Consider the following 24,776-nt stretch of genomic DNA (forward strand, 5'->3'; position numbering starts at 1 on the left):
TTGACATTTAAATAAATAAATAATTTTATTATTAGCTGAATTAGCTGAGTTAAGAACAGGATATTAATAACTTATGCTTGGCTTGGCTCCAGCCAAACTTTTTAAATTAGCTTCTCCTACTCAAGTATTGCGATTTATTGTACAAGGTACAGTGGAGTCGAGTCGAGGAAGTGGGATGCGGAAGAGACAGTCTTAATGCAATGCATAGTTCTTTTGCAGTATAAAGTCCCAGGTGTCCTTCCAGCGCAGGTCAATTATCTCCTTGGCAGACATCTTTCGTGAGCCGTAGCTCAATGGCAAGAACTTGAAAAAGGTCGCTGCGGCTGCGACCAGCCACACGATCAGCAGTAGACGATAGAGGCGCACCAAGTGAACGGCCCGTCCGCTGCAATGGCGTCTCAGCAAATAGTCCAGATGATCCAGCACGAAGCTGAGGAGCAGCAGCTTAAAGGCAAACGCCGGCAAGTAGTTGTGCAGGAAGAGCGTGCGATCCATGAAGAAGTACGGCAAATAGTGCACCAGGTAGCCCACAAAGAAAGTGTCTCCAGCGCTGACGAAGCGCCGCCACTCGCTGGTCGAGATATCGAAGCACAAGCGACGGCGCCGCAAGGCATAGAAGACGAGGAGCGAGGCATAGACTACGAGCCCAGCGCTGGCCACATACCAGATGAGCACGTTGCCCAGCAAATAGATTTGGGCGCTGGAGCTGTTGTCCAGCCAGTAGGCGATGCCCTTGTCCAGCAGTGGCCACTCGTGCGGCAGCGAGCTGTACATGTGGCTCTGCAGCTGCTTGGCGTGCCACAGCATCTTGGTCTGCAGCTCCAGCAGCTTGGACCAGAAGGAGAGCTTGGTGCGATGTGTGGGAATCATCTCGGCGGAGAGCAGTTGGCGCTCTCGCTCCCGCTGATCCTGAGCTGTAGGGACACGAGATGAAGGTATAGTAACTTCTGCCTAACTCTGTCTACTGTCTCTGACTTACTTTTGGTGTAGCGATGCTCCTCCACATTCCAGATGGCGTCCTGATGCTGCCTCTCGCGATCGGCCACCACCTCGTGCTGATTGTAGCCCCAGCTGGGCAGCTGTCGTCCGCTGAAGCGCAACGCCGCGCCTGTGGTCTCGTGTATCAGTCGTATCTCCGACTTGATCGCATGCCAGTAGTCGCCCTCGGACTGCCGGTTGAGGATCTCCACGCGCCACAGCAGCTCGCCGGCCATCTTGATCTCGTAGTCTATGTAGCAGCTGACCTCCTGGCACTGAGGCGTCATTGGGGCAGCCACGTCGTGGGAGTTGAGAGCACGGCTAGTGATGCCGTGCACCAGCTGGATGACATCGCCATGTTTGATGGCATCCGGCTGATCGCCCACTACCAGATCATCTCGCTCCGGTCGCTTCACAATCCACCAGTTGTTCACGTCCTTGAAGGAGTAGCATGTCACCTGCTGCTGATGCGAGGAGCCGCGATTATCCTTATACCTCACAGGATACACAGCTGCGTGCGAGTGCAGCCAGCAGGTGCGTCCGTGCGTGTGCCTCAGCGTAATTTGCGATCCGTGCACCACAGCCAACGGCTGACCCCGCGTGATCGAGGCCAGGCCACCATCCAGCGAGGCCTGGAAGGCGCTCGTCATGATCGTGTCGTGTGGCCCCGCTCGATGCAGCGTCCTCAAGTGAATGTAGAAGACGCCCAGGTAAACGGCCAAGGGAATGCCCACGAACAGCAACACTCTGCTTAAGGCGTGCATCCACAGTTGTTTATCTGGTGAAATAAACAAGGTTGAGCTTGAGGAGATCTTTAATATTTCTTCGTTGAGCAGGTGGCAACGGAATGAGAGAGTAAACAAGTCTGCACTAAAACAGGTCAGGTATATAGATTCCTCTTCGTCAAGTTCTATGCAACAGGTCGTAAAGATCATATGATTAAGATGGTAAATATTAGAAACTTGTTAACCTCAAATCTCAATCTTACTCTATTAATTTGTCTAGCTCTGGGTTGATTTGATTCATGATTGATTTCTATATTTTATTATTTTCTTCTATTTTTCCCCTATCTCTCCCTTGCCTTTTGTTTCTAACTTACTCTATCTATCGATCTTTCTGTATGCCCCTGTAACTGTATTTTTATCTATCTCACTCACTATATCTCTTTCATTCTTTCTATTTTCAATCTCAGTCTCTTCACATGTATATTATCATTCAATATGCGTATTTGGTTCACAACAATCTGTTTTTCTTATCTCATTCAGATTTATATATTATGGTTATCGGCGAGAAAATTCTCTGTGTATATCATCGACTTAGATAGTCTTTTGATATTAATATGAAAACCTCTTACTCTAACGTACATTTTGTTATTAATAAAGATTATGTTAATTAACTCTGTCGATATATTTGACTGTTAATATTGTTCTTTTTTCTTGTTGTATACTATTGTTAACAACACTATATCTCAATATCTGCTAAAAAATACCTTAGCCACATATTCAATTGTTAAACATACCACTATAATTTTTTCTCCTTTTAATTTGCTTACTAAATCAATCATACTTTCTGCATCTCATTATTTACATATATGTACATATCATCGCATTAAATAATTCCCAACATCCCTAACAACCTCTTATCTGAGAGAGTGTATCCATTACATTACACTAACTTTCTCTTCTCTCGTTCTGAATACCGCTCTTAAATCATTGCTTGACTTACTTGTCAAAGTCGCATCGTAGAGGAGCTTCCAGAGATGGCGACACAGCAAATAGCCCGCAAGTCCCATGGCAAGAAAGCCAACATATTTGATGCAGCCAGCGCAGGCTAGAAACAGCGCAGCCGCCGCGCCGCTGCTCAGCCACTTGAGGCTGCCCAGCGAGCAGCGCTGGAAGCGCAGCAGGAAGCTAATGCCCACAGTGCTGGCCAGCAGCAGCATAGATTCCATGAGAATGAAGCGCGACTGCGTGAGCAGCGCATTGTCCAGCACGACGAGCAAGCCGCCAAGCGCTGCCGACCAGCGACGCAGCCGCGCTTCCAGCAGCAGATGGTACACTGCCGGCGCGAGCAGACTTCCACAGAGAGCGGGCAGAAAGCGTAGCCAGAAGACGGGCACATTCGGCCCATAGGGGGTGCCGATTCGTGAGAATGTGTAATTGCCGTCGTAGCCAGCGAAGCTGACCAGGCCAGCTATCAGCTGCTTGCCCAGTGGCGGATGCTGATCGAAGAAGAAGATGTTGCGCATATATAGCGAAATGTATTTGCCAAAGTGCAGCTCATCGAAACTGTGAATTTCAGAATTAAATTATAATTAATTAATATAAATAAGTCCCTTAATATTCATTACGTACACAACATGCGCGGGCGTTGCGAGCTTATAGAATCGCGTAATAAATGCGAGCACGAACAGACCCCAGCTGATGAGATCGATGTGCAGGCTAACGGTTAATTGCGCTCTCCCAACTCTGTCCGCGCCAGCTGCGCTGCCTTCCCTCTGCTTGTGCGGATTGTCGTTGACGCTACACGACGACGAACGGGAACTGGAATGGGAATGAGAATGGGAACGAGAACGCGATTGTTTTGATGTAGAGGTAGGCGTAGGCGAAGATGTTGTTCTTGTTATCGTCTCCGAAGTTAGAAATGATTGTCGGCTCTCTGAGCGTCGACTGCGCTCAACGCTGCCGCGCAGTGGTGAATTCAAATGGCAGTTAATGTCGCGGCAACAGTTCAGCATGGCTGAGACCGCGCTGGTGGGCAGTATACCATTACAGCACAATGGTGAAGATGAAATGCAGCTGAGTGGCACTGCCGCTGCTGCCGTCGACGGCGCTGCTGAGGTTGCTGAACGGCTGCGAAAGTGAAGTCTTTCGTTTTGTTCATTGCTGGCGTTTTGTTTGTCGATGAGGTTTTCCGCAACATTAGCTGGCGGTTGTTGTTGTTTTTGCTTTGACTTGGAGCGCGCTGTTTTGCGCCGTTGCACGCTGTGGCTGGACATGATGTAAACTGCAACAATTGTTGCAACGTGAGAATTTAGTTTTCTTTTGTTTTGTTTTTGTTATTTTTTTTTTTTTTTAGTTTGCCAATTTCCTCACACTTTCACTTTTTTAATACTTGACATAAGTATATGATTGTGAATTGAATAATGTTAGACTTCCTAATTATTTTGTTTGTTTTTTTTTGTTGCCACGTCTGCCAAGAAACTTGATTTTGCACTATGCCACTTGTTCGTGTTGTTTGCTTTGTTGTTGTTGTTGTTGTTGCTTCTCACTGTTCACAAATATCAGGCACAAGCGCCCAGCAGCCTCGAAGAAAGTTCAAAACACACACACACGCGCTCACACGCAGCGACAGCAGCAGCAAGAGAAGAGATTACTAAAAATATATTTCTGCTGTGTACGTGAGTCAGCGACGATGAGACACACGCATATTTTAAGTTGCCTTTATTCTGCTTTTTGCTTTGTTCCACTCATTCGGTCATTCGCTCCGCAACCTGTCGACTTGCTCGCTTAAGATCTCGACGCGCACTAACTTCGGCGGCCAAGGTGTCTGCGCAGCCGCAGTGGTTTGCTGCTCGCGCTCGCTGACTGCGCAGCCGGCGCTGGAATGCGACCCGTTTGGTGTTTGTGTTTTGACTGCGCCTGTTGCCCACTTTGATTCTTAACCCATTTCTGCTTCACAGCCACTCTCTCTCTCTCGATCACTTGCTCTTCCTCTCTCAGCTACTCTCTTTTCCAGTTCTTCCACTGCAATGGTCAGTAAAAGCAACAATGTAAACAACTGTTATTTTATGACAGCTTTTTTTGGCATAGCGGATTTGAAGGTGGCGTGCGACAAACGTTTAGTAAGCCGCAAGATAAATATTTGTTAAGTCTAGCACTCGTTTGTGGTACTTTTAGCTTAAGTGTTAATGAATTCTTGTTGAAAAATTCTGATACATATATGTGTGTATACAAATGAAATTTTAAATTATTATGTTAATTATTATTAAGTAATTGCTGAAGAAATTAAATTTATTTAATAATATTAATAATTTTTGTATCATTAAAAATATTATTTGTTAAGTTAAGTTAACAATATATACATACACAATGTTCGTTAAAACCCTAATTTTAAATATTACCACAATTTTGTGAAATGTTTGAATATAATAATGTATTAATATAAACGAATAATAAATACATTTTCTCGATTTAAGTTTTATGTAGTAGTGCTACTATTTTTATGAATTTATAGGTATATATTACCAATACTTAACTACAATTTCAAAAGATTGCTATAGTGAGACACCCTAATGCAAATATATATACACATTGGCGCTGCTGGACGTGCTACGACTTTAAATAGCAAAACACACTCACACACACACACACAGAGAGAGTCAGAGAGAGCACTTTTATGTAGAGAACATACGTAACGGCACGTAACTCAAACCCTTTGTCTATGGGCTTAATGGAGACTTCGTCGGGTGCTGATGTTTCGGTCTCCTGGGGGAGGCGAAGTTCGTGCGTGAGCGAGATAGCTAGAAGGAGATAGCAATACAGAATAGAAGCTGGGCTGGCTGTTTGGCTGACTGATGGTGAAATGCAAATGGAGTGAGGCATTGGGGCCATTTAGGCGTCGACTGTGTGGTCCCCGTTTCGGATCTGGCGCTGCTGACGATGGCGTTGGCGTTGGCGATGCTGGGCGTGGGTGTCTGGATGGCATAGCTGCAGCACGGAGTGCAACGCGATTGCCAACTGGAGTTGGGGGTCTGCTGGCTGCTGGTAGCTGGGTCTTTGCACCCGGCCGGCAAAACAACAACACGGCCCAAAAGGAGGCAACGAGACGAGTTTACTGTTGCTGCTGCTGCTACTGCTGTTGGTGGATTGGCTGCCAGCCTCTGTCTGTGTGTCTCTGTGTCTGTGTGTGTGTGCTGTGTGGTGCCCCAGCCTCGCGACAGGACCCGCACAAGTGCAAGGATATTATCGCCACCAAACGCCTGGCACATGCAGCACCAACGCTGCAACATCCTCCGCCATGGCTGAGCCTCATTTCGAGAGGCGCCTGGGATGGGATGGGCTGGGATGGAATGAGATGGGTTGGGGCCAGCCACTGGTCTGGATTTGGTTTTGGGGTCCTGGGCCCTGCCGTGTGCCACTTTGGGCAATGTTCGTGGCCGTGGCCGTGGCCTCGACTCGTGCGCTCGTTTCACTCCCAGCCAAGGCCAAGCCTGCCAAAGGACGACGACGTCGCCGTCGCCGTTGCCAACGACGATGCCAAACGGCGATAATGTGGCACAATGACATTGACATTGAACTAGGTCGAGGACGTTTCGTACCCTTCAGCCAACGTTTTTGGTTAATGGTGTCCGTGTCCGTAGCCGTAACCGTAGCCGTGTCCTTTTGCCCTACCTCCCCACTCCCACTGCCACAACTCCCATATTCTGCCTGCTTAACTGTGTCTTCCGTGTCTGATTATAGCCTCTGTGCAGCATTCTGATTATGCCACATGCTGCGCCTGTCCATTGTGTTGCAAGCCGCTTGTTCCTGCCACAAAACTTATTATGCACTTAGCATTTCATTTACTGCTGCTCAGAACGTCAAGGTCCTTGAATGTGAATACATCATTAAATCAAATTAGCAAAAAGTTAGCTTAACGTGTTCATAAATAGAATACAATTTGCTTAAGTATATAAACAATTTAAATAATATGATTAGCTTTATATATTAGTTTACATAAACTTAAATTATATTAGCTTGATATATTAGTTTATAGCAAGTTTTCTCTATAAGCTGCGCCTCAAAGCTTCAGCGCGCTGCAGCGTGAGTAAAAAGTGTAGCATACTTATTCGCGTCCAATTTGCGGCGCCTTTGCTAAACTTTCATTGCATACGTTCAGGGGCACTGAATAATTTATGAACCCAAAAGGATTTTATTATAATTAAATTGTTGTTTGGTGTTGTGTGGAGCTACTCTAGTGTAATTTATTCTTCAACTATTCGTAGTTGATATAACTATTTTATCAAATATGAAATTAAATAAGTTGATAAGATGGTATATGATTTTTTTTTTTATGTATATATTTATTTAGTGTAGAACCGGTACATCAAAAATATAACCATAACAACACAGGGAAGGTAAATTAATAATAGAGCCGAACCCCATACCGAGTTATGGGGATTTTAGTTGGTATATGATAACTTAAATATAAACATTAAGTTTGTAAAGTAGAAATAAAAGAGGCATTTAAATAAAATATATATAAATATATGCAATATAATCGTATATATATAGATCTTAAATAAAAATCAAATGTATGGACACAAAAAAATTGAATTGAATTGAATTGAATTTTTACACCATTTAAAATTTGTAATCAATTTTTCCTTTATAAAAATCTGTTTTAGTTAGATATTAATATATGCCTACATATGTATGTATTTATATATAATATATGTGATATGCATACATCTAATCCAATAATGTGTCTATCCTCTTGGCCTTAAGCTTCATAGAAATGTATTTCCTTTCTCCATGTTCTGGGATATTTGGATAATAGCAATCGTTTTAATACAATGCATATCTCTTGGCATTACTTTATACTAGAATCGACGTAGTTTAACTTTCTATCAGGTATAAGACTGATGATATGAGAACTAAGATAGTTTTAGTATATAAGAGATGAGAAAAATTTACAGAATTTGAATTCGTTAACTCTGATATTTTCAGTATGTATATCATATATGATTATAGAGTTATGGGTATTGAGATTGATTGATTGATTGAGCCGGTTGAAGATTTAAACTATCTCAATTTTAATTAATATCATTACATTTCAAATTGTTTTGTTAAATATTAAGTTACTTTGTTCAACTTGTTAAGCTGTCAATTAGGTAGTAGAAAGCCTGTTTAAATAATATAATAAATAAAAAAAAAAAAAAAAAAGTTGCTTTGACTATCTATTCTAAGCGAGTATTGAAATACTTTTGATATTAGATAAAAAACTAAGAAACTTCAAGTATATCAAGGCTTATTCATTTCATCTCCCACATGCAAATAAAGAAAATCTTTAAGCATCACACACATAAAAAGTTAGACATCCTGAGTATAGATAAAGGAGCTTAGATACTTTTCGTATCTGTCAGATGCGAGAATTGATGACATTTTGCGTCTAAATAAATTACCTGCAATTTGGCCAAGACACAGAGACAACAAAGCAACAAAGCTGCAGCAGCAGCAGCAGCTGAGCAATCAATTAAAATGCAAAATGCTTTGAGCTAATGACCATTGGAAGTCGACTCAGACAGACTGCAGCCACACCCAACGGCCCCCCTCTCCCAGCCTCTTTGCTAAAAATGTCCTTAAAGCTCGGTGCACAAATTTTAGTTTTTGTGGGTTTGAGAAATTTTATTTATTTTAAATGAAATGAAATTTATTTTATGCACATTTTATTCAGTGCAGCAGCTAAGGGATGCAATTTCTATATACTACATGGATTATTCATGCACACACATACACATAAACATATATGTATGTGTGTGTGTGTGTGTGTGGATATATAGAAAATGCAACTAAAATGTTTTCATGTTTTTGCTGTTTTATATGAACACACCAACAACTGTCTGGGGCCCTGTGCATCAACTCCAGCTATTGCTCACACTCACACACACGCACACACACACACACACATGCATGCATAGAGCCTTTTTATTGTAGGGGTTGCATGCAGCATGCAGCAAGCAAAGTCAACATTTTGTTTTTAGTTGCATTTCAGTCTGGCAAAATTTTTGCCATTTGATTGCATTTTGTTTTGCTCTGTGTGTGTGAGTGTGTGCGAGTGTATGTATATGTGTGTGTGCGGATCCGTGTGTGTAGAGTTTTGTTGCAATATGCTGCTGTAGTTAGGTGTTGCACACACACACACACACTTGCATTCAGTTGCATGCGGAAAAACGCATTTTGCTGCATTTTCTGTGTGTTTGTGTGCTCTCTCTCTTTCTCTCTTCCTCTCTCACTGTTTCTCAGTTCACTGTCTCTGTCTGTCGCTCAAAAAGAGAGTTTTAGGGTGCCAAGCATACAAAATTTCTACAGCAAACAAACACATGCAAACATATACATACATATTTATTTTATAGAATATAGAAATATTTTTTCTATATATTATATAAAAATATATATGTATATGTATATATTTGAAGTTGAATACATGTATATCTATAGCTATTATGTCTGCATTTTGTTATATATGTATGTATATAAAAATAAACACATTTTTAGTTTTTTGTTTTGCACAGCTAAAAATAATCATAAAATCCTCCTTTTTATTGTCCTATGCTATGTACAGTTGTGTCCAAAACATGGCAAGTGCTTTGCATAGCGTTGCAGCTGCACTGCTGCATAGCAACAAAAATCAACAAGTTTAAAACGTCTCAGCTGCAATATACTCGTTCAGATCATGGTTGAGAGCTATATATGAAACAATTTCGAATCTGACACGTCTCAGCTATACTTTATGAAAAAGGCTGTCCATTGAGGGCGTGATAAATGAGAGAGCCGTAAACAATTTAACCTGCTCATAGTATTCCTCGACTCATAGAACAGATAATCTACCTAATCATCAAGCGTACCAGATTTTCATAGCCATATTTACCTTTTTACGGCTGGTTCTATGGCTAAGATAAGTTTAGTAATGGAGTTGGCCATAAAAACGCTAAATATAGATCAGAATCTGTCGTGGAATTCAAGGCAAGCAGCTCACTGCTAAAGCTTTCCATCTAGATTTAGCTTTTTTGTGGCTAACTAAATTGTTAAACAGCTCTTAACGTCCAAACAAGCAGTAAAAAAGCTAAAACTAGCTTTCAAATTGCACAAGTTTATAGTTTTTGGTATAAATACCCCCAATTCCCAATACCCAACGCTCTATACTTTATATCAATTCTAAGCGGAACTCATCCAACAAGTAGACTTGCTTATATGGACCAAATCGAAGTAAGTTATGTAAATCAAAGAGACATATAACACAATAGACACAAACTTATATACTCCTTTCACTTCCCTGAACGAGCATATATAGTTTAGCACATATTTAGTCTATTTAACTGTTTTGCCATATTTCAACTAGTTTCTAGTTTTCTATTGCAGTCCGAAAACTGGGTGATTTTTACGCGCATACCCACACATATAGAGAGGCACACACTAATATGCACTCACTCACTCACACACACCAATACGCACACACACACACACACACACACACACACACACACACACACACACACACATATTTGGCTATTGGGTTGGCCTCTATCGTTTGTTTAGAATTTTAGATTTTAGCGCGTTTTAGAATTTTATGAATGAATTTTGGCGTCGCCCCGTTGACTGCACCCCTCTAGACACGCCCCCTGTGGGCACTGCACGTACCCGGCCGCCTCCAGCCCCCAATGACGAGTCACTTTTAGTTTTTCGGCTAGTTTTCGTTGCCCATTTTTGAAGTGGGGTGTTTCTCTTTTATTATTTTATTTTTTTTTGGCATTTTTGCAACTCGTTCGCTTCGACCTTGTGCCGGCTTTTTGGTCTCGTGCTTGAACTGTGGCTTTGGCTCTGGCTCTGGCGTCGCCTCTGACATTGGCTTTTGGGCTTTGTGCATTTGCATTTGGCTTTTGCCTTGTTTAGAATTTTGCAGCACCAATTTTCGGACTGCTCCATTTTTGTGTTGCACTCGTCGTGTTGCACTTGATAGCCCCCATTTCACAGAAAAATAGAAAACACCAAAGGGGGGATTCCCAGTGAACACGCTTTAAGACTACGAAATGGGAAATGCTTGTTTAAGAATTGAAACATTTTCAGCCACATATTAAATGCTTGAGCGTTTGTTTAAATAAAGGTAAAGAAAATTCAATTTTAAAGAATTATTTTCTTTTGAAATCAAATATTTATTTCATTGATTGAACTATTGTGGATGAAGATTATTAAACCATTTTCGAGCATTTATTTTATACGTAGTATATCTATATATTATAGTAAAATAAATCATATAAGCAAAATAGAACTTAAGATTAAGAAAAAAGTTTGATGCCTTGTTATATTCATTTGACATTATAAGTCCTAAGGACTTAGAGTAAAGGAGTAATCTCTAATCTAAACATTCCATCTCTTCACATGTCAATAGTTTTTGGGTTCCAGCTTACAGATACAAATACAGTCTTTTTGTCAGTCAAGATATCAGGGCTTTTCTTAATTCATATCAATGAGATGATATCGAAGATGAAATATTTAAAATAAAGAAATAGGAAATTATAAATTTGTTCATAACAATGAAAATTCAGGGAAATGTCAATAAAGAGATTAAATAGTGCAAATTATCGTACCCGAAAAGTATGCTATAGAAAGAAATTTGCACAAGAATTGCACACGGCTCATAAAATATCTTACTATATCTTCCTATATGTATCTTAAGCCAATTAAAGAAGTGCACTGTGGCAAGCCAAAAATAAATCAATTTTTGAATTTAATTACATGCTTGTGGTTAGCTGTATATAAACGGAAGTACACATACATACATACATATGTATGTATGCATGTACATATGTACAAGTCTCTATGTAATAATACACATAACCACAGTCAAACCATACTCTGCCTCTCCTAACTTTGTGCACTTAGTAAGTGTTGGCGCCATGTTTTAATACACTCAACACACATACATACATAAAATACAAGCACACATGCAAACAGTCATACGTACAGCTGCAGTGACTTTAATAAGTTTGCTAGATTTGGATACACACACAACAAATAGCTAATAAAAATCTATTGTGAAAAAACTGTTGCATTGCCGGCTCACAAAACAGACAACCATAGCGACGAGAGAGTCTGTGTAATAGAGCGAGATGGCGACACCAAGAGCGAGAGAGCATCGTCGGCGTTGAGAGCCGAAACGAAATGAGCCGAGCACTAAGCAAACGAGACAACAAACACAAAAGCGAAAGCGAGGAGTCGCACTTTCCAGCATAGTGCGTGACTGTCATCGGGCGCAGTGTGTATGTGTGTGTGCATTCCTCTCTCTCTTGATCTCTCTCTTTGTGTGTGTGTGTGTGTGTGTGCTGGCAATGGCATTTTAAAGAGTTCGCCTTTGCCTCCTGGCAAAACACATTTAGGCAACCGCCTGCTGCGCCTATTGCTCTTCTCCTCTCTTCCTCTTCCCCACACTCCACTTCCAGCCTCATCAACATCATCGCCGCCGTCGTCGTCGTCGTCACCAAACTCTACACAATTTAGGCTGCCGGTCATCGGCCCATTCAGGCGGTAGACAGGCCGGTCGTTTTTGCATTGCTCGCCATTAACGGACGCACTTTAAATCAGTTTACGTTATAACGTCAACAGCGACACTACGTCACTTTGCGGCCTTTGTTGGAGCATTTGTCTGTTGCGCGGCTCTCTCTCTCTTTCTCTCGCTCTCGCTTCCGCCCAGTGACGCGTTTTTACTTTTACGCGGCTAATTTTTAATTTCGGTGGTCGACTCAAAAAACAGTTCGAAGTGAAAAATCCAATGAATTATCACGGAATCATGTTAAACTAACTCTGATTGGAAATATTCAAATCAAGTTAGGTAAGTCATCTTAGTTTATTTAACGTAACATGCGCTATTGATTGTCAATCGTGGAAGTTGAAATTCAAGTCTGAAATTTGAAACTAATTTGTATTAAATAATATATAATATTTATAATTATAACTGCAATTAATTTTGCCTAATATAATTTGAGGCTTGTGAAATTGAATTAAATAAACAAAAAATATTCAAAGCTCAATAAAATTAATTTGAAATTGAATTGAAATATTAAAAATAGGAAATAAGGGAGAAATGGGTTTTAAATAGTAAATATAAAGAAAAAATAGAAAAATTATATAATAAAAATTATAAAATACATTTAATTACACATTATAAAACAAGTAAGAAAATTCTAGTCGAGAGTGCTCGACTAGATACTACCCTGAACCCAACAAATAAAAATGCTCATTTAGTATGGCTGAAATTTCAATTTCAATGTATTTAAAAATATAAATAAAATACCAAACTCATTTAATAAAATATAAAAATATTTTGAAACAATTAAACAAAATTAACATCAGTTGCATCGATCGGGATTCGAACCGCGTTTCCTCGATCGAGCGTCACGCTGCTAACACACTAGGCCACCTCACTCCTGCTAGTGGCGCTGGCAAAACTCAAATAGATTCACTGCTGCAGCGCCATCTACCAAAACTAAACGAAACTAACTGCTGATGTGATTCTAAGAATCTGCTAGAATAACCAAACTATTAAAAACGCACATAAAGTATAGTTAAAATTTCAATTTCGGTGTATTTAAAAATATAAATTAAATAGAAGACGCATTTATGAAAATATAAAAATATTTTGAAACAATTAAAAAAATTAACATCAGTGTTGCACCGATCGGGATTCGAACCGCGACTTCTTGATCGAGCGTCATCCAGCTAACACACTAGGCCACCCTACTCCTGCTGGTGGCGCTGGCAAAACTCAAATAGATTCACTGCTGCTGCGCCATCTACCAAAACTAAACGAAACTAACAGCTGATGTGATGTTTTTGTTGTAGCTGCTGCACGTGCGTTTGTTAATTGGCCAAATATTTGATTATTTTTTATTAATTTTTGACTGAACGGAATTTAATGAAACTTTCAGCATATGATCTACATATTATATTGAATATTTGAGAAATTAAAAAAAAGAAAAATCATTCACAATTAGCTATAGAGGCATCTGATTTGAACTTGAATGGTTTTAGTCGATAAAAACATAACGGGATGATTTTTCGAATTTTAAAAGCAAACTCGACGTCCGCGCTGTATATACGGTCATTTTAAAAAAAAATTCAAGTCTCTAGCTCTTATATCTTCGGAAATCGACGCGTTCAAACATACGGACAGACGGACAGACGGACAGACGGACGGACGGACAGACGGACAGACGGACAGACAGACAGACGGACAGGGCCAAATCGACTCAGCTCGTCGCCCTGATCAAGAATATATATACTTTGTGGGGTCTGCCACGCCTCCTTCTGCCTGTTACATACATTTCAACAAAACCATTATACCCTGATTTCCCATTGAAAATGGGTTCAGGGTATAAAAATGGCATAATAATAAATAATACAAATAATATAGCTACTTGAAATAAAAAGTAATAAAAATAGTTAAAAAAAAAAATAATTTTAATAATTTTGAAGTAAAAAATAATTATCTGATGGTAAAACGACAATGATTATTAAAAAATAATTTAAAAATGCTTAAATATATTTTTAATTCAATTTTTTTAATTTATTATGACAAAATTAATGTTTAATACACAACTCAAAATTGTTTAAATTAATAAAAACATTTTAGCAATGATCAGAATACTTATTTGCTCACATAGCTCCTTATGTGATATTCAAATATTACTCATACGCACCTTTAGCAAATATTTTAAAATGCTTCAATTTATAATATTTTCGCCAAGAAAATTTTCTAAAAAATATATTTTAAAAAATGATTCTATTAAAATATTACGTTTACGAAATTTATTTTATATTTTAATTGTCAAATTCAATTTGAAATCACTTCACACCAAAAAAAAATGTTTTAATTTCAATTTCTTACAAACTTTAAATAACCACTTTTATTAGAATTATAGCTTATTTATATTATTTATTAAATAGTTTTTTTCATTTATTTATGCCATAAAATTATGAAACACTCATATTTCACAAATAGCACAGATATTTATGATTGCGCTTATAATGCGTGTGCATATTTACACATTACGCATACGCCCCCATTGCCAGTTGTGACCGCGTTTCCGGTTGCTAACAAACCTTCGCATACGACTCTGTGTGTGCGTGTGTTTGAGTGTGTGCTGGAGTGCATTTCACAGACGGGTCATGGCCACGGCCACGGCCACGGCCACGGCAACGACCATTGGCTTTTCGGTTTCAGCCTGCGCCTGGTTTCACTTTCACACACACACACGCGGAGCAGAGCAGAGCACAGCACACGGAGCACAGCAGAGCACACGGAGCACACACACACACACACACATGCACATTGAGTGGCCGGGATAAACAACGCAATGGGCGCGCGCGACTTGCACTCAGCCTCGTCTTGCCAAATGCCGGCAACAGCACAGCAGCAGCAGCAGCAGCAATTGCAGCCAGCACGCCTCCTCCACGCCCACGCCCACGCCACACTTGACACCAGTTTTGCCTGCAAGCGTCATCCACTTGTAACACATTCGCATCGCATCGCATCCCAGTTGTGGAGCCAATGTTGACCAGCCCGCGGCGCGGGCGCGACTTGTTCGCTGTTTCACGACGACGACGACGACGTCGACGATGATGACGCAATGCACCCTACACACAAATACAAACAAAAGCATACAAACACACACATACAGTAGAGTTGCACTTCCACCTCTCTAGCACACACACACACACACACATGCATACGCGAGAGCTGCACTGCCATTTCTCTTCATCTGCTGCTCCTGCCCCTGCTCCTACTCCTGCTCCTCCTGCTTCTGTTCCTCCTGCATTGCTCTTGTTGGCAACGGCTCTCCGCATGAGTCAAAGTCGTGCGCTCTTGGGTTCTTACTGAATGCCGACTGCAGCCACCACCATTCGTGCGCCATGGCATGCCCATTCCCCATCTCCCGCCCACCTTGTACATGCGGCAAGTGCATTTACCTCTGCTTTGCATGCTGCAGACTGAGCTCGACTGGGTGCAGCGACTCGCTCTGTGCTTGGTGGGCACGGAGTTTGTCGTTGATTCGTGTGCGTGGCCTGCTTTCGTCGATTGGCCTTGCATGCGGTTATTTCAGTGTCAGCAGCATCTTTGTTGTTGCCATCGATGCGTTGCGAGGCGAGGCGAGGCGAGGCCACCTTCTCCTGCTTGACTTTGCCTCTGCCTGGCCGCATGCAAATCCTGCGGCATTCGCTTCTCTGTGCCCAGCTGTCCACACACACACACTCACATACACACAATGGCGGCTGGGAATGTTGCAGGCATTTTTGCTGCTCGATTAACGGTGCACGGTGCACGGTGCACGGTGCACGTTGCTTCATGTCAAGGCAATGACCCAGTTCTTAAGTGTTTCACTTTAAAGCGGATTATGTGTTGGATGGGTTTTAAAGAGTTCGATATTTATTGCATGAAATTCATATCTATGATATCGATCCTATGTAATGACAAGATATATTGTTAATCCTTTTATATTATTTCTACATCTCGACATATAAATTTATGTATATGTGTAATTTTTAGAGCAGCTTTGTTATATGTGTGTGATAATTGTTTTCAACAATTTATATATCTTTAGCTATAAATCCTGAAGCCTAATTTAAAGTTTATATTTTACTCTATCAAAGAATCTATAATTTCACAGTTAAATAAAATATTACTTTTAAAATGCTTTACTTAAACTAATTTAAATTGTCTATACAAATCTACCACTTATTATTATTATTATTATTAATTGTTTTCCTCTTCCTCTTATTCTACCAATGGCATCTTTAAACATCGAAAATTGTAGTCAAGTATTGATAGTTAGTTACAATGCTTCCCATCTAATTCCTAAATACTATACTTTCCAACGTTTAAATGTCGAATGTTGATATTAAACATAGCTGACTGTATAATACTCCTTTATGGAAAAAAAGAAACAAAGTCCAATATCTGATTCATGATCAATTTTACGGGCTTTGTGGTCATTGAAAAAAGTTTTGAAAGATGCCTATTATTAAAAACACCAAAAACCTTTAAAGGGTTTATATTTGTTTCATTAAATGGTTTTTCCATTCAATATAACTTAATTCGATTTGCCAAGCTCCATACCAAATCGATATACACCGTAGAGCATAGACCAAGATTTATGACGAATTCCAGAATCAACAAAAAGGAATAATTTTCATCTTTATCGATTTACTCATTTCTCTACAATATTACATATTAATATACATATATGTCACTATATCAAAACGTTAAGCAAAGTCCACTAGAAACTAAACTAAATTCAGTGCACTGATTGAGATAAATTCTTCATGGGCAATCTCCAAGGGATTTTTTATAGCCGGGGGGAGAGACACATAGTGGAATTAAGCAAAATCCATCCTTCAAACTCTTTTCAGCAGGCTGACATGTGATTGTGCTGCAGTTGACTTCCTCATAAATGCCACAAAGCATGCGCGCAAATACTGCGTTATCTGTGAAGAAGTTGAGCCATGAAGAGCTCTTAAACTGCATGAGAAGTAGTTCCTCGACTATTCACCATTATTTGTAGAGCTGAGCAGAGAAGAAAATCCAAATAAAAAGCAAAACAGAACTAAAAACCATCCATACATGATGTTACGGGACTGAGAACTATATAAACACTTTGTAATATATGCAATTGTGCAACTAGCGATTGGTATAGCTAATTAGCATGACTAATTTTATCGAGCGATTTCCTGCTAGATTATAAGTGTAAATTAAACAAATAGAAGTTCTCTAGTCGAAAGAACTCGACTAGGAGATGCCCTGAGTCTTGCACAGCTGATATTCCAATTATTCTACGCTTGCTTCGGGCGAAATACAGGAAATCTAAAAATTAAAAAATCTTTGTATTCCATATATAGACCTAATAAATCTGTAATCCCTATATATATTGAACTGAATACCTTTTATAAATGAAAATTCTTCAGAAAGGGTTCTACAAATTTCAGATTGTAGATAAAAAACTATTGTAATTATATCGTTTAGCTCTAACTACGTATATATATTTTTTTTATTTTAAGAAATGGTGAGCGTATAAAAAGTTAAGCAAAGTACGCCAAATTTTGCCGTTTTTCCACACATTTTCCGTTGATCTTCCGATAACCAAACTGACAGACGCAAGTTGGATTGTAGCAGTAGTCTCTTCCCGGACAGTACTGACCCCATGAACACTCGACCATCGTACAGCTAACTACCTCATTGATGCCACATCGCACGCCCACAACATGATAGGGATCTGCAAACAAGTTGAGCCATCAAGAGCACTTCAACCAGATGATAAGTAGTTCCCCCACTAATCACCATTTTGTGTAGAGCTGAGCACAGGATAGAAAAATCCAAATAAAGAGGCAAACAGAGCTATTAACCAACCAGACATGATGTGACGTGACTGAGAACTATATAATCACACTGTAATATATCAAATTACTATAGTTCACCTAACGCTTGGAATTGCTAAGTAGCATGACTAATTCAGTCATGCGATTCGCTGTGAGATTATACCTGGTAATTAAATATGTTTAGAAATAGTTTAGAATAGATACATACATACATATATAAAAGAGCCTACAAACATTAAGGTGAGGTGTCTCTAATTAATTAATTAAAAATCATTCCTAATTTATTTCTATATTATATTATGAAATCTTCAATTAAACACAGGAATTCTCAATTAATTAGTTTTAATTCAATTTATAACTTTTTTGGGCTATTAATTACTATTTTTAATTTTTATAATTAAAAAAAAAAATTGAGTTATTTCATGGTTAGTTAAACAATTTAGATGCCAATAATAATTACAAAAAGCACAAATATTACTTACCTAAACATAATGTATAAAATTTCAAATATTAAAATTTACATTCATTGCGAAATTAATTCATTTTTATTCACTAATACAAAAATCAAGCGGTAATTTTCACAACTTTAAGAGAGCAACTAGCTCTCGCTAACTCTCTCCCACTCGCTGTCTGGCCTATTCTCTCATGCTCCTAGCATGCACAATCGCACACAAGCACAGACACACACATGTAAAGCAATGCCGGCACGAAGCTTCGTACTTTTGTCTCGTGCTCAACACAAACATACGCACACACACATGCACACATGCACACGAACAGTGCACAGGACAAGTTGGAGTGTACAAGCGAGATGGCAGCGGGTCGGTCAGTAGCAAACTTGTGCCACACGCCGTTAGGTGGCCCTGTCGTGAATGCGGCACCCGACACAGACGTAGACGCTCTGCCTCGAAGCTGGTGTTTTGTATGGGTTGCATGACGTGGAGGCGCCATCATACTGCAGCAGTCGTAGTCGCAGCGCAAAACAACGAAAGTCGGGCGCCTACCTACACTCCTTTTAGCCCGGCCTAGCCAGGGCAACAATGCAAACAGTTTTATTTTTTATAATTTTTTTATATTTCTATATGTATACATATGCCGCCGCGCGGGAATTCACGTCTGCTCGCTCGTCTCGTTAAGTGTTTTCAAGAGTGTGTTTGTATGTGTATAAGTGTTTGAGAGAACTGCAAACACGTAGCAAAAACGGAACGAAAAAACGTAAGCTACAATACCAATCGGGTGCACTTTCACATTGTGCTGTCCAGCCGATCGGCTGCGACGACGTCGCTAGCGCCAGCGCCAACGTCAATGTTAACGTCAGCGTCAGCATCGGCTTTTCTTTGTGAACGACGCGACGGGCGCCTTATTGCTGCCTGCTCCTGCCTTTGATTTTTATTGTGTCACGCGTTCGCCGAAAAAAAAGAGAATAATAAAAAAATATATAAATAAAACAAAACTACGACACGCGTCTCAAGTGAAAGTCCATTTTACAACATTTACTAAAGATGTCTCCGATGCATATTGTCTGCCGACAGCTGCCCAAAAGTGAGCTGGTATTTAAATACACTTGTGTGTGTGTGTAGTTGTATTTCTGTGTTTGCGTTCCTCTCTCAATTAAACACGACACTAATTTGCGTACTTAGTGAAAATCGATATAGCCAAACTTGCCTTTTACTCTTCGCGTTAGCTCACCCTTTTCGTCTAACTCTTTTTCATTTCTTGAGTTCACAAATTAATAAATTCTTGAATTTTTGCAGATTTTTGTGGAATTTATGCAAAATATTATAAAATCACACTCGCACACATACGTAAATACAGGCACATGTACGCTAACGGGACAACCCTAACCTAAACACAATGTGCCGACATACTGAGTGCGAACTGGCGCACAGTGGTATGAACTGTTGAGAACATCGTGAAATTTAAATATGTAAATATTTGAAGTAATAAAGCTAGAAACATTTTGTTGACTGTTTGACCACAAAAGAATTAAAAATTGAGAACACAAAACTTACCTAGAGTAATCGAGCTGTCACCAATACTAATACCAATCAAATGAGTCTATTATATTTTTGGAAACATATTTATTTATAGTCTTCAATTTACAAATTTGTTTATATGTTAACACATTATAAACGGCTTATTTGAATAATTTACCTAAATCACACAAATCTGTGACCCACTGTGCAGGCTAGTGTAGTTTGTGTTCGTGCTTCTGCTCGTATTGCGCGCAGGTTTGCCGCTCTTTTTGTTGCTTCTCACGCTGCCGGCATACTACGTATATATGTATATCGTCTATATATGTATGTATATGTGTGTGCTTGTGTGTACGTGGGTGCGCGTTTGAGCAGTCAAAATAATAACAGCGGCTGCGATTTCACTTTCCATTTAGAAACCCAGAGCCGGCCTAATCTTAAATTCTTAAGGATTTTTAGAATTTTATGTAGACACATGCATTCAATTTGTTCAATGTGTAAAGTGTTTTCTGTATTCTTATATTTTTGTATGTGTACATACTTAAATACATACATATATACATCAATGTATTTTAAAATAAATTTTAATAATAATGATCTCTATCTTAATATTTTTCTTTATTCCCATATAAATTTCTTTTTATTTTCCGTCCATCTTGCGCCTGTATTTTAACACTTTCAAAGCCCAATGCTCTCCTCAGTTTCTTCTTAAAATACATACAGCCTCTCTACGCGATTTTCATGAACTACATCTTCCCCTGACTGAATCTTGCATGAAAGTTTCTATTAGAATATTAATTGATCAATAATTTACTTGCAGTTGCTAACAACCCGACGTAAAAGAAAGCTTCCGATCCGCCGGAATCCTATAGCGAGTCACGCAACGAACGCACAATGAATTTCACACCCTTTGGCAATACGTTTCCGGGCCTGTCGCAGTTTACGACGACGACGTCGTCGCCGCTGGTGTCGACGGTAACTGCCGCTGTGGCCGTTGCCGATGCCGATGTGACTGCGGCCAACAACAACCCACAGCAACAGCAGCAGCAACAGGAGCCTGGCGGCAGCGGCAATCGCTATCAGCAGCAACACCAGCAGCAGCAGCAGCAGCAGGTGGCAGCCGGCGTGTCCATGGCGCACTTTAGTCAGCCGAGCAGCAGCGCCGCCGCAGCCGCCGGCAGCAAATTCCGCAGCGGGCAGGAGGAGGCGCTGCAAGGTGACAAATATAATGGGCATCTGGTGGCCACTGCCGCACAGCAGCAGCAGCAACAACAACAACAGCAGCAACAACAGCAGCAGCAGCCGCAATATGCGACCGTCTATGCAGCAAGTGCCACGACAAGTGCAGTGGATGCCATGCAGGCGAGCAGCTCCGGGCAGCAGCAGCTGCAGCAGCAACAAGTGGTGGCACCACAAGAGCTGACACAAGATCTATGCAATGCCATATTGCAGCAACAAGGTGAGTGGAATACCTAAACTCTAAAGCAACTCTAACAATGCCCTCTCTTTGGCTTTGCAGTGCTACAGAATACCTCGTGGCAAACGATCACGCCCGGCACGACCGTCGCGGACTACCTCTCGCATCTTCCAGCCAACACGTTGCCACTCTCGCTGCACCACTTCCTCAAGTACTCCGCCGAGACAATAAAAAAGGAGAATCAACAGAATGTGGTATCTATTAATCTAATCTAATCTAATCTGTCTTCTAGCCTATCTCTAATCTCTCTTACAAGCAGGTGTTGCAAGTGCAGACGGGACCAGGCGCCGCCATTGGCATCAATACCATTGGCACGACGACAACCATTAGCATACCTCAGCAGGAGCAGCAGCCGCTGCATCAGCAACAACAGCAACAGCAACAGCTGCCCCAACAGCAGCAGCAACAGCAGCAGGCAACACTGCAGTTGCAGACACAAAGCGTGGTGGCAAGCAGCTCGACAGCTGTTAGTGGCACCAAGAAGAAGAAGCGCAAAAAGCGCTCCAAAGAGCGCAAGCCTAAGCTGCGTCCCGGCGAAATCCGAATGGGCACAGCCTTGGATGGCAGCCCGCTCTATATGTGTCCCGAATGCCATGTAGCGTATCCGGAGCCGGAGCTGCTCGAGGTGCACCTGGTGGGGCACAATCTGGAGCGACGCTATGTGTGCGACATCTGTCAGGCATCGCTCAAGCGCAAGGATCACCTGACGCGGCACAAGCAATCGCATAATCCCGAGCGGCCGTACATCTGCACCGTCTGCCTGAAAGCCTTCAAGCGCAAGGAGCAGCTGAGCCTGCACTTTGTCATTCATTCAGGCGAGAAGCGGCATCAGTGCCAGGAGTGCGGCAAAGGCTTCTACCGCAAGGATCATCTGCGCAAGCACACCCGCTCCCACATAGCCAGGCGTGTCAAGGCCGAGCTGAATAGCCATGTGCGCCGAGAGAATGGCACCAGCATGTTGCAGCCGGTGGTGACAGCGGCGACAACGGCCGCCGTTCAGCATGCCAATCAGCAACAATTGCAGCTACAGCAGCAACAGCAGCAGCAGCAGCAACAACAGCAGCAGCAGCAGCAACAGCAGCAGCAACAACAACAGCAGCAGCAGCAACAACAGCAACATCACATAGTCGTCAGCCAGCAGCAGCAGCAACAGCAACAACAACAGACAACCGCCCAGCAGCAGCAGCAACAGCAGCAAATGTTAAATTAGCCAAATGATTTTTGTAAAGTCAGTTAAATCAAAATTCAAAATCCATGCCACACATTTGATGCAGCGCGCGGCAGCAACAGCAACTGTTGCCGCACGCACAAAATTCAAGTTCAACGAAACATAACTCTCTCGGTCCACGCAATTTAATTGACTCACACAAATCGGATACACGAATATCGTCGAGGATATTCAGCAAATGCAATAGCTAAAATTGTAAAGTCGTCTCTTTGGGGACACTTTCCAACACTGTACAATTATTCCTAGGCAAACAAAGTGACACACAAAGCTAGTCCTAATATACTATATAGTGCTATAAAACTGGGACCATAAACTTGATCAATTATGTCTGATTTATGCTATAAAATATGTACTATGCAGAAGAACTATAGTAAATCGGTCGTAAATTAAGAAATTCTAAGCATTTACAAAAAAATTGTTATTATATAAATTATTATTATATTTTATGTATCTTTTATATCTGTGAATAACTAAAAATGGATGAAGCCTCTACTCCTATCTTGAATTGAAATCTTGTATATACATTTAATCTAAATACTGCATACACCTTGTTCCTATGGAACTTTAATGATATAGCTATATATAATATTATATGAAAAGTTCTGTTAAATATGCTGAAAATTATGTTCCTTAATGATATACAATGTCATCTATTTATTGTGTTCCATTTAAGTATGTCTTGACCAATGAGTTCCAAGCTTTTGTTGATGTACGAGCATATCTTTTCCCATTCGAGTTCTTCAAGTTTGGGTCCCAGTTGCGCCGATTGTAAAGGTCCATCGGCTCGTAATTTAAGACAAAGATATTATAATTTTATATGCGAATCGCGTATTTTAGTGAAATGTATTTTTGTATAAAGTGAATATGTACATATATAAATATATATATATATTGAAATATGTTGCATTTAATTGCAGCAAACTATTTATGTACTCCTAATAATGAAACCAAGCGCAATTTAGGTCTAAGAACGAACTAGATCTATGTGAATGTACTATGACTTTTGATAACACTGATTAAATTTGTAAATACAGTCGAGTTAGTTTCTCATTTAATTTTTATTTATAAAATTATATGTTTACAAATCTTATGTAAATTAATTTTGTTGATTTGAAATCTCAAGATGCCTCTGTGAAAGTTGTCAAACATACGAAAATTATGAAAACTGAAACGTTTTATCGCATTCGTATTACTAATAGATGGCATCGAAAGAGAATATTAAAAGGAAGCTATTTTTTAATGTATAACAATAAATTCTCATCACGTTCTCGGATTTTTATCAACTTTTTTCCAAAATTAAAGGTAAAATTCATGGAAACCGAAAAGGAAACCAAGACTATCGACAATGTCTCCCGCTTTGATTGTAACATCTGCCTGAGCACGGCCAAAAATGCGGTGATCTGTGTCTGTGGCCATCTCTTCTGTTGGCCCTGCCTGCATCTGTGGATGCTGACGCCCTGCGACCTGCGTCGATGCTGTCCGGTGTGTCAAGCCAAGTTGGATATCACGAAAATCATACCGCTCTATGGTCGCAACAGTGCGGTACAGGACGTCAATGATGTGATGGCACCGCGACCTCCGCCGCTGCGTCAGGAACCGAGTGCACCGAGGGGTTCGCTCTATTTTGGCTTCCTACTGGGCTTTCAAACGTCCCTCGGCTACGGCCACTACCCAATTGAGACTATGGCATCCGTTCTGAATTTGAACGACGAACAGGCGCTGTTTTTATTTGTTGGCCTCTTTTGCATCGGCTGGCTGATGTTCTAGCGGAGGGAGAAATGAAATTCGAATAGACTTTTTGGATATTCTTATTATATTGTATATATATATACGTATAGGTCCAACTTCGTAATACAGCTGTTGTATGCCCTAATTAAGTAAATGGTAATCAGACCTTAAGTGCGTGTTTTGATTATTTGTTGTTTTTCAATTAATATGGATCAAAAATTATATCGAGTTATTCGTTTTAATCTAGATCATCATTTAATAAT

General features: G+C 40.5%; 4 protein-coding genes across 13 annotated transcripts; 2 read left to right on the plus strand and 2 right to left on the minus strand.

The window, feature by feature from the left end:
* rt (Protein O-mannosyltransferase rt) lies at window positions 1–19,933 on the minus strand. 4 transcript variants are annotated; one of them, XM_089468219.1, is made up of 6 exons: window positions 19,773–19,908; window positions 14,435–14,490; window positions 3,333–4,724; window positions 2,704–3,266; window positions 980–1,756; window positions 1–914 (listed from the first exon to the last, which is right to left on the minus strand). In XM_089468219.1, the coding sequence occupies exons 3-6, from the start codon at window positions 3,974–3,976 to the stop codon at window positions 193–195; spliced, it is 2,706 nt and encodes a 901-aa protein (XP_089324345.1). In that variant the 5' UTR covers window positions 3,977–4,724; window positions 14,435–14,490; window positions 19,773–19,908; the 3' UTR covers window positions 1–192. The 4 variants fall into 4 exon arrangements, with proteins under 4 accessions (XP_089324345.1, XP_089324347.1, XP_017861932.2 ...); XM_089468221.1 differs by lacking the exon at window positions 14,435–14,490 and having other exon boundaries at window positions 19,797–19,933; XM_018006443.2 differs by lacking the exon at window positions 14,435–14,490 and having other exon boundaries at window positions 19,773–19,913.
* Window positions 12,317–23,846, plus strand: LOC108613169 (uncharacterized). 7 transcript variants are annotated; one of them, XM_018006455.2, is made up of 4 exons: window positions 12,317–12,567; window positions 20,901–21,539; window positions 21,600–21,751; window positions 21,814–23,846. In XM_018006455.2, the coding sequence occupies exons 2-4, from the start codon at window positions 20,975–20,977 to the stop codon at window positions 22,765–22,767; spliced, it is 1,671 nt and encodes a 556-aa protein (XP_017861944.1). In that variant the 5' UTR covers window positions 12,317–12,567; window positions 20,901–20,974; the 3' UTR covers window positions 22,768–23,846. The 7 variants fall into 7 exon arrangements, with proteins under 7 accessions (XP_017861944.1, XP_017861942.1, XP_089324358.1 ...); XM_018006453.2 differs by lacking the exon at window positions 12,317–12,567 and adding an exon at window positions 19,182–19,322; XM_089468232.1 differs by lacking the exon at window positions 12,317–12,567 and adding an exon at window positions 19,476–19,657.
* On the minus strand, window positions 16,919–18,197 carry LOC149269398 (uncharacterized). Its single transcript, XM_089468240.1, has 3 exons — window positions 18,070–18,197; window positions 17,285–18,004; window positions 16,919–17,219 (listed from the first exon to the last, which is right to left on the minus strand). The coding sequence occupies exons 1-2, from the start codon at window positions 18,143–18,145 to the stop codon at window positions 17,811–17,813; spliced, it is 270 nt and encodes an 89-aa protein (XP_089324366.1). The 5' UTR covers window positions 18,146–18,197; the 3' UTR covers window positions 16,919–17,219; window positions 17,285–17,810.
* LOC108613181 (E3 ubiquitin-protein ligase RNF185-like) lies at window positions 23,846–24,684 on the plus strand. Its single transcript, XM_089468239.1, has 2 exons — window positions 23,846–24,026; window positions 24,088–24,684. The coding sequence occupies exons 1-2, from the start codon at window positions 23,985–23,987 to the stop codon at window positions 24,550–24,552; spliced, it is 507 nt and encodes a 168-aa protein (XP_089324365.1). The 5' UTR covers window positions 23,846–23,984; the 3' UTR covers window positions 24,553–24,684.
* Window positions 24,685–24,776: the final 92 nt, after the last annotated feature.

The sequence above is a fragment of the Drosophila arizonae genome, chromosome 4 (genome assembly GCF_054131065.1).
Source record: "Drosophila arizonae isolate 15081-1271.41 chromosome 4, UAZ_ARI_1.0, whole genome shotgun sequence".
Lineage (NCBI taxonomy): Eukaryota > Metazoa > Arthropoda > Insecta > Diptera > Drosophilidae > Drosophila > Drosophila arizonae.

Excerpts from the sequence above, each read along its gene's own strand:
- rt (XM_089468221.1), bottom strand. The coding sequence starts at position 3,976 with ATGTCCAGCCACAGCGTGCAACGGCGCAAAACAGCGCGCTCCAAGTCA. Across the intron at positions 1,757-2,703 it reads CTACGATGCGACTTTGACAA|ATAAACAACTGTGGATGCAC; the intron begins GTAAGTCAAGCA and ends TTATTTCACCAG. Across the intron at positions 915-979 it reads GGAGCATCGCTACACCAAAA|CTCAGGATCAGCGGGAGCGA; the intron begins GTAAGTCAGAGA and ends GTGTCCCTACAG.
- LOC149269398 (XM_089468240.1), bottom strand. The coding sequence starts at position 18,145 with ATGTCTGGTTGGTTAATAGCTCTGTTTGCCTCTTTATTTGGATTTTTC. Across the intron at positions 18,005-18,069 it reads GCTCAGCTCTACACAAAATG|ATCCCTATCATGTTGTGGGC; the intron begins GTGATTAGTGGG and ends ACTTGTTTGCAG.
- LOC108613169 (XM_018006455.2), top strand. The coding sequence starts at position 20,975 with ATGAATTTCACACCCTTTGGCAATACGTTTCCGGGCCTGTCGCAGTTT. Across the intron at positions 21,540-21,599 it reads TGCCATATTGCAGCAACAAG|TGCTACAGAATACCTCGTGG; the intron begins GTGAGTGGAATA and ends TTGGCTTTGCAG. Across the intron at positions 21,752-21,813 it reads AGGAGAATCAACAGAATGTG|CAGGTGTTGCAAGTGCAGAC; the intron begins GTATCTATTAAT and ends CTCTCTTACAAG.
- LOC108613181 (XM_089468239.1), top strand. The coding sequence starts at position 23,985 with ATGGCATCGAAAGAGAATATTAAAAGGAAGCTATTTTTTAAT. Across the intron at positions 24,027-24,087 it reads AAAGGAAGCTATTTTTTAAT|GTAAAATTCATGGAAACCGA; the intron begins GTATAACAATAA and ends CCAAAATTAAAG.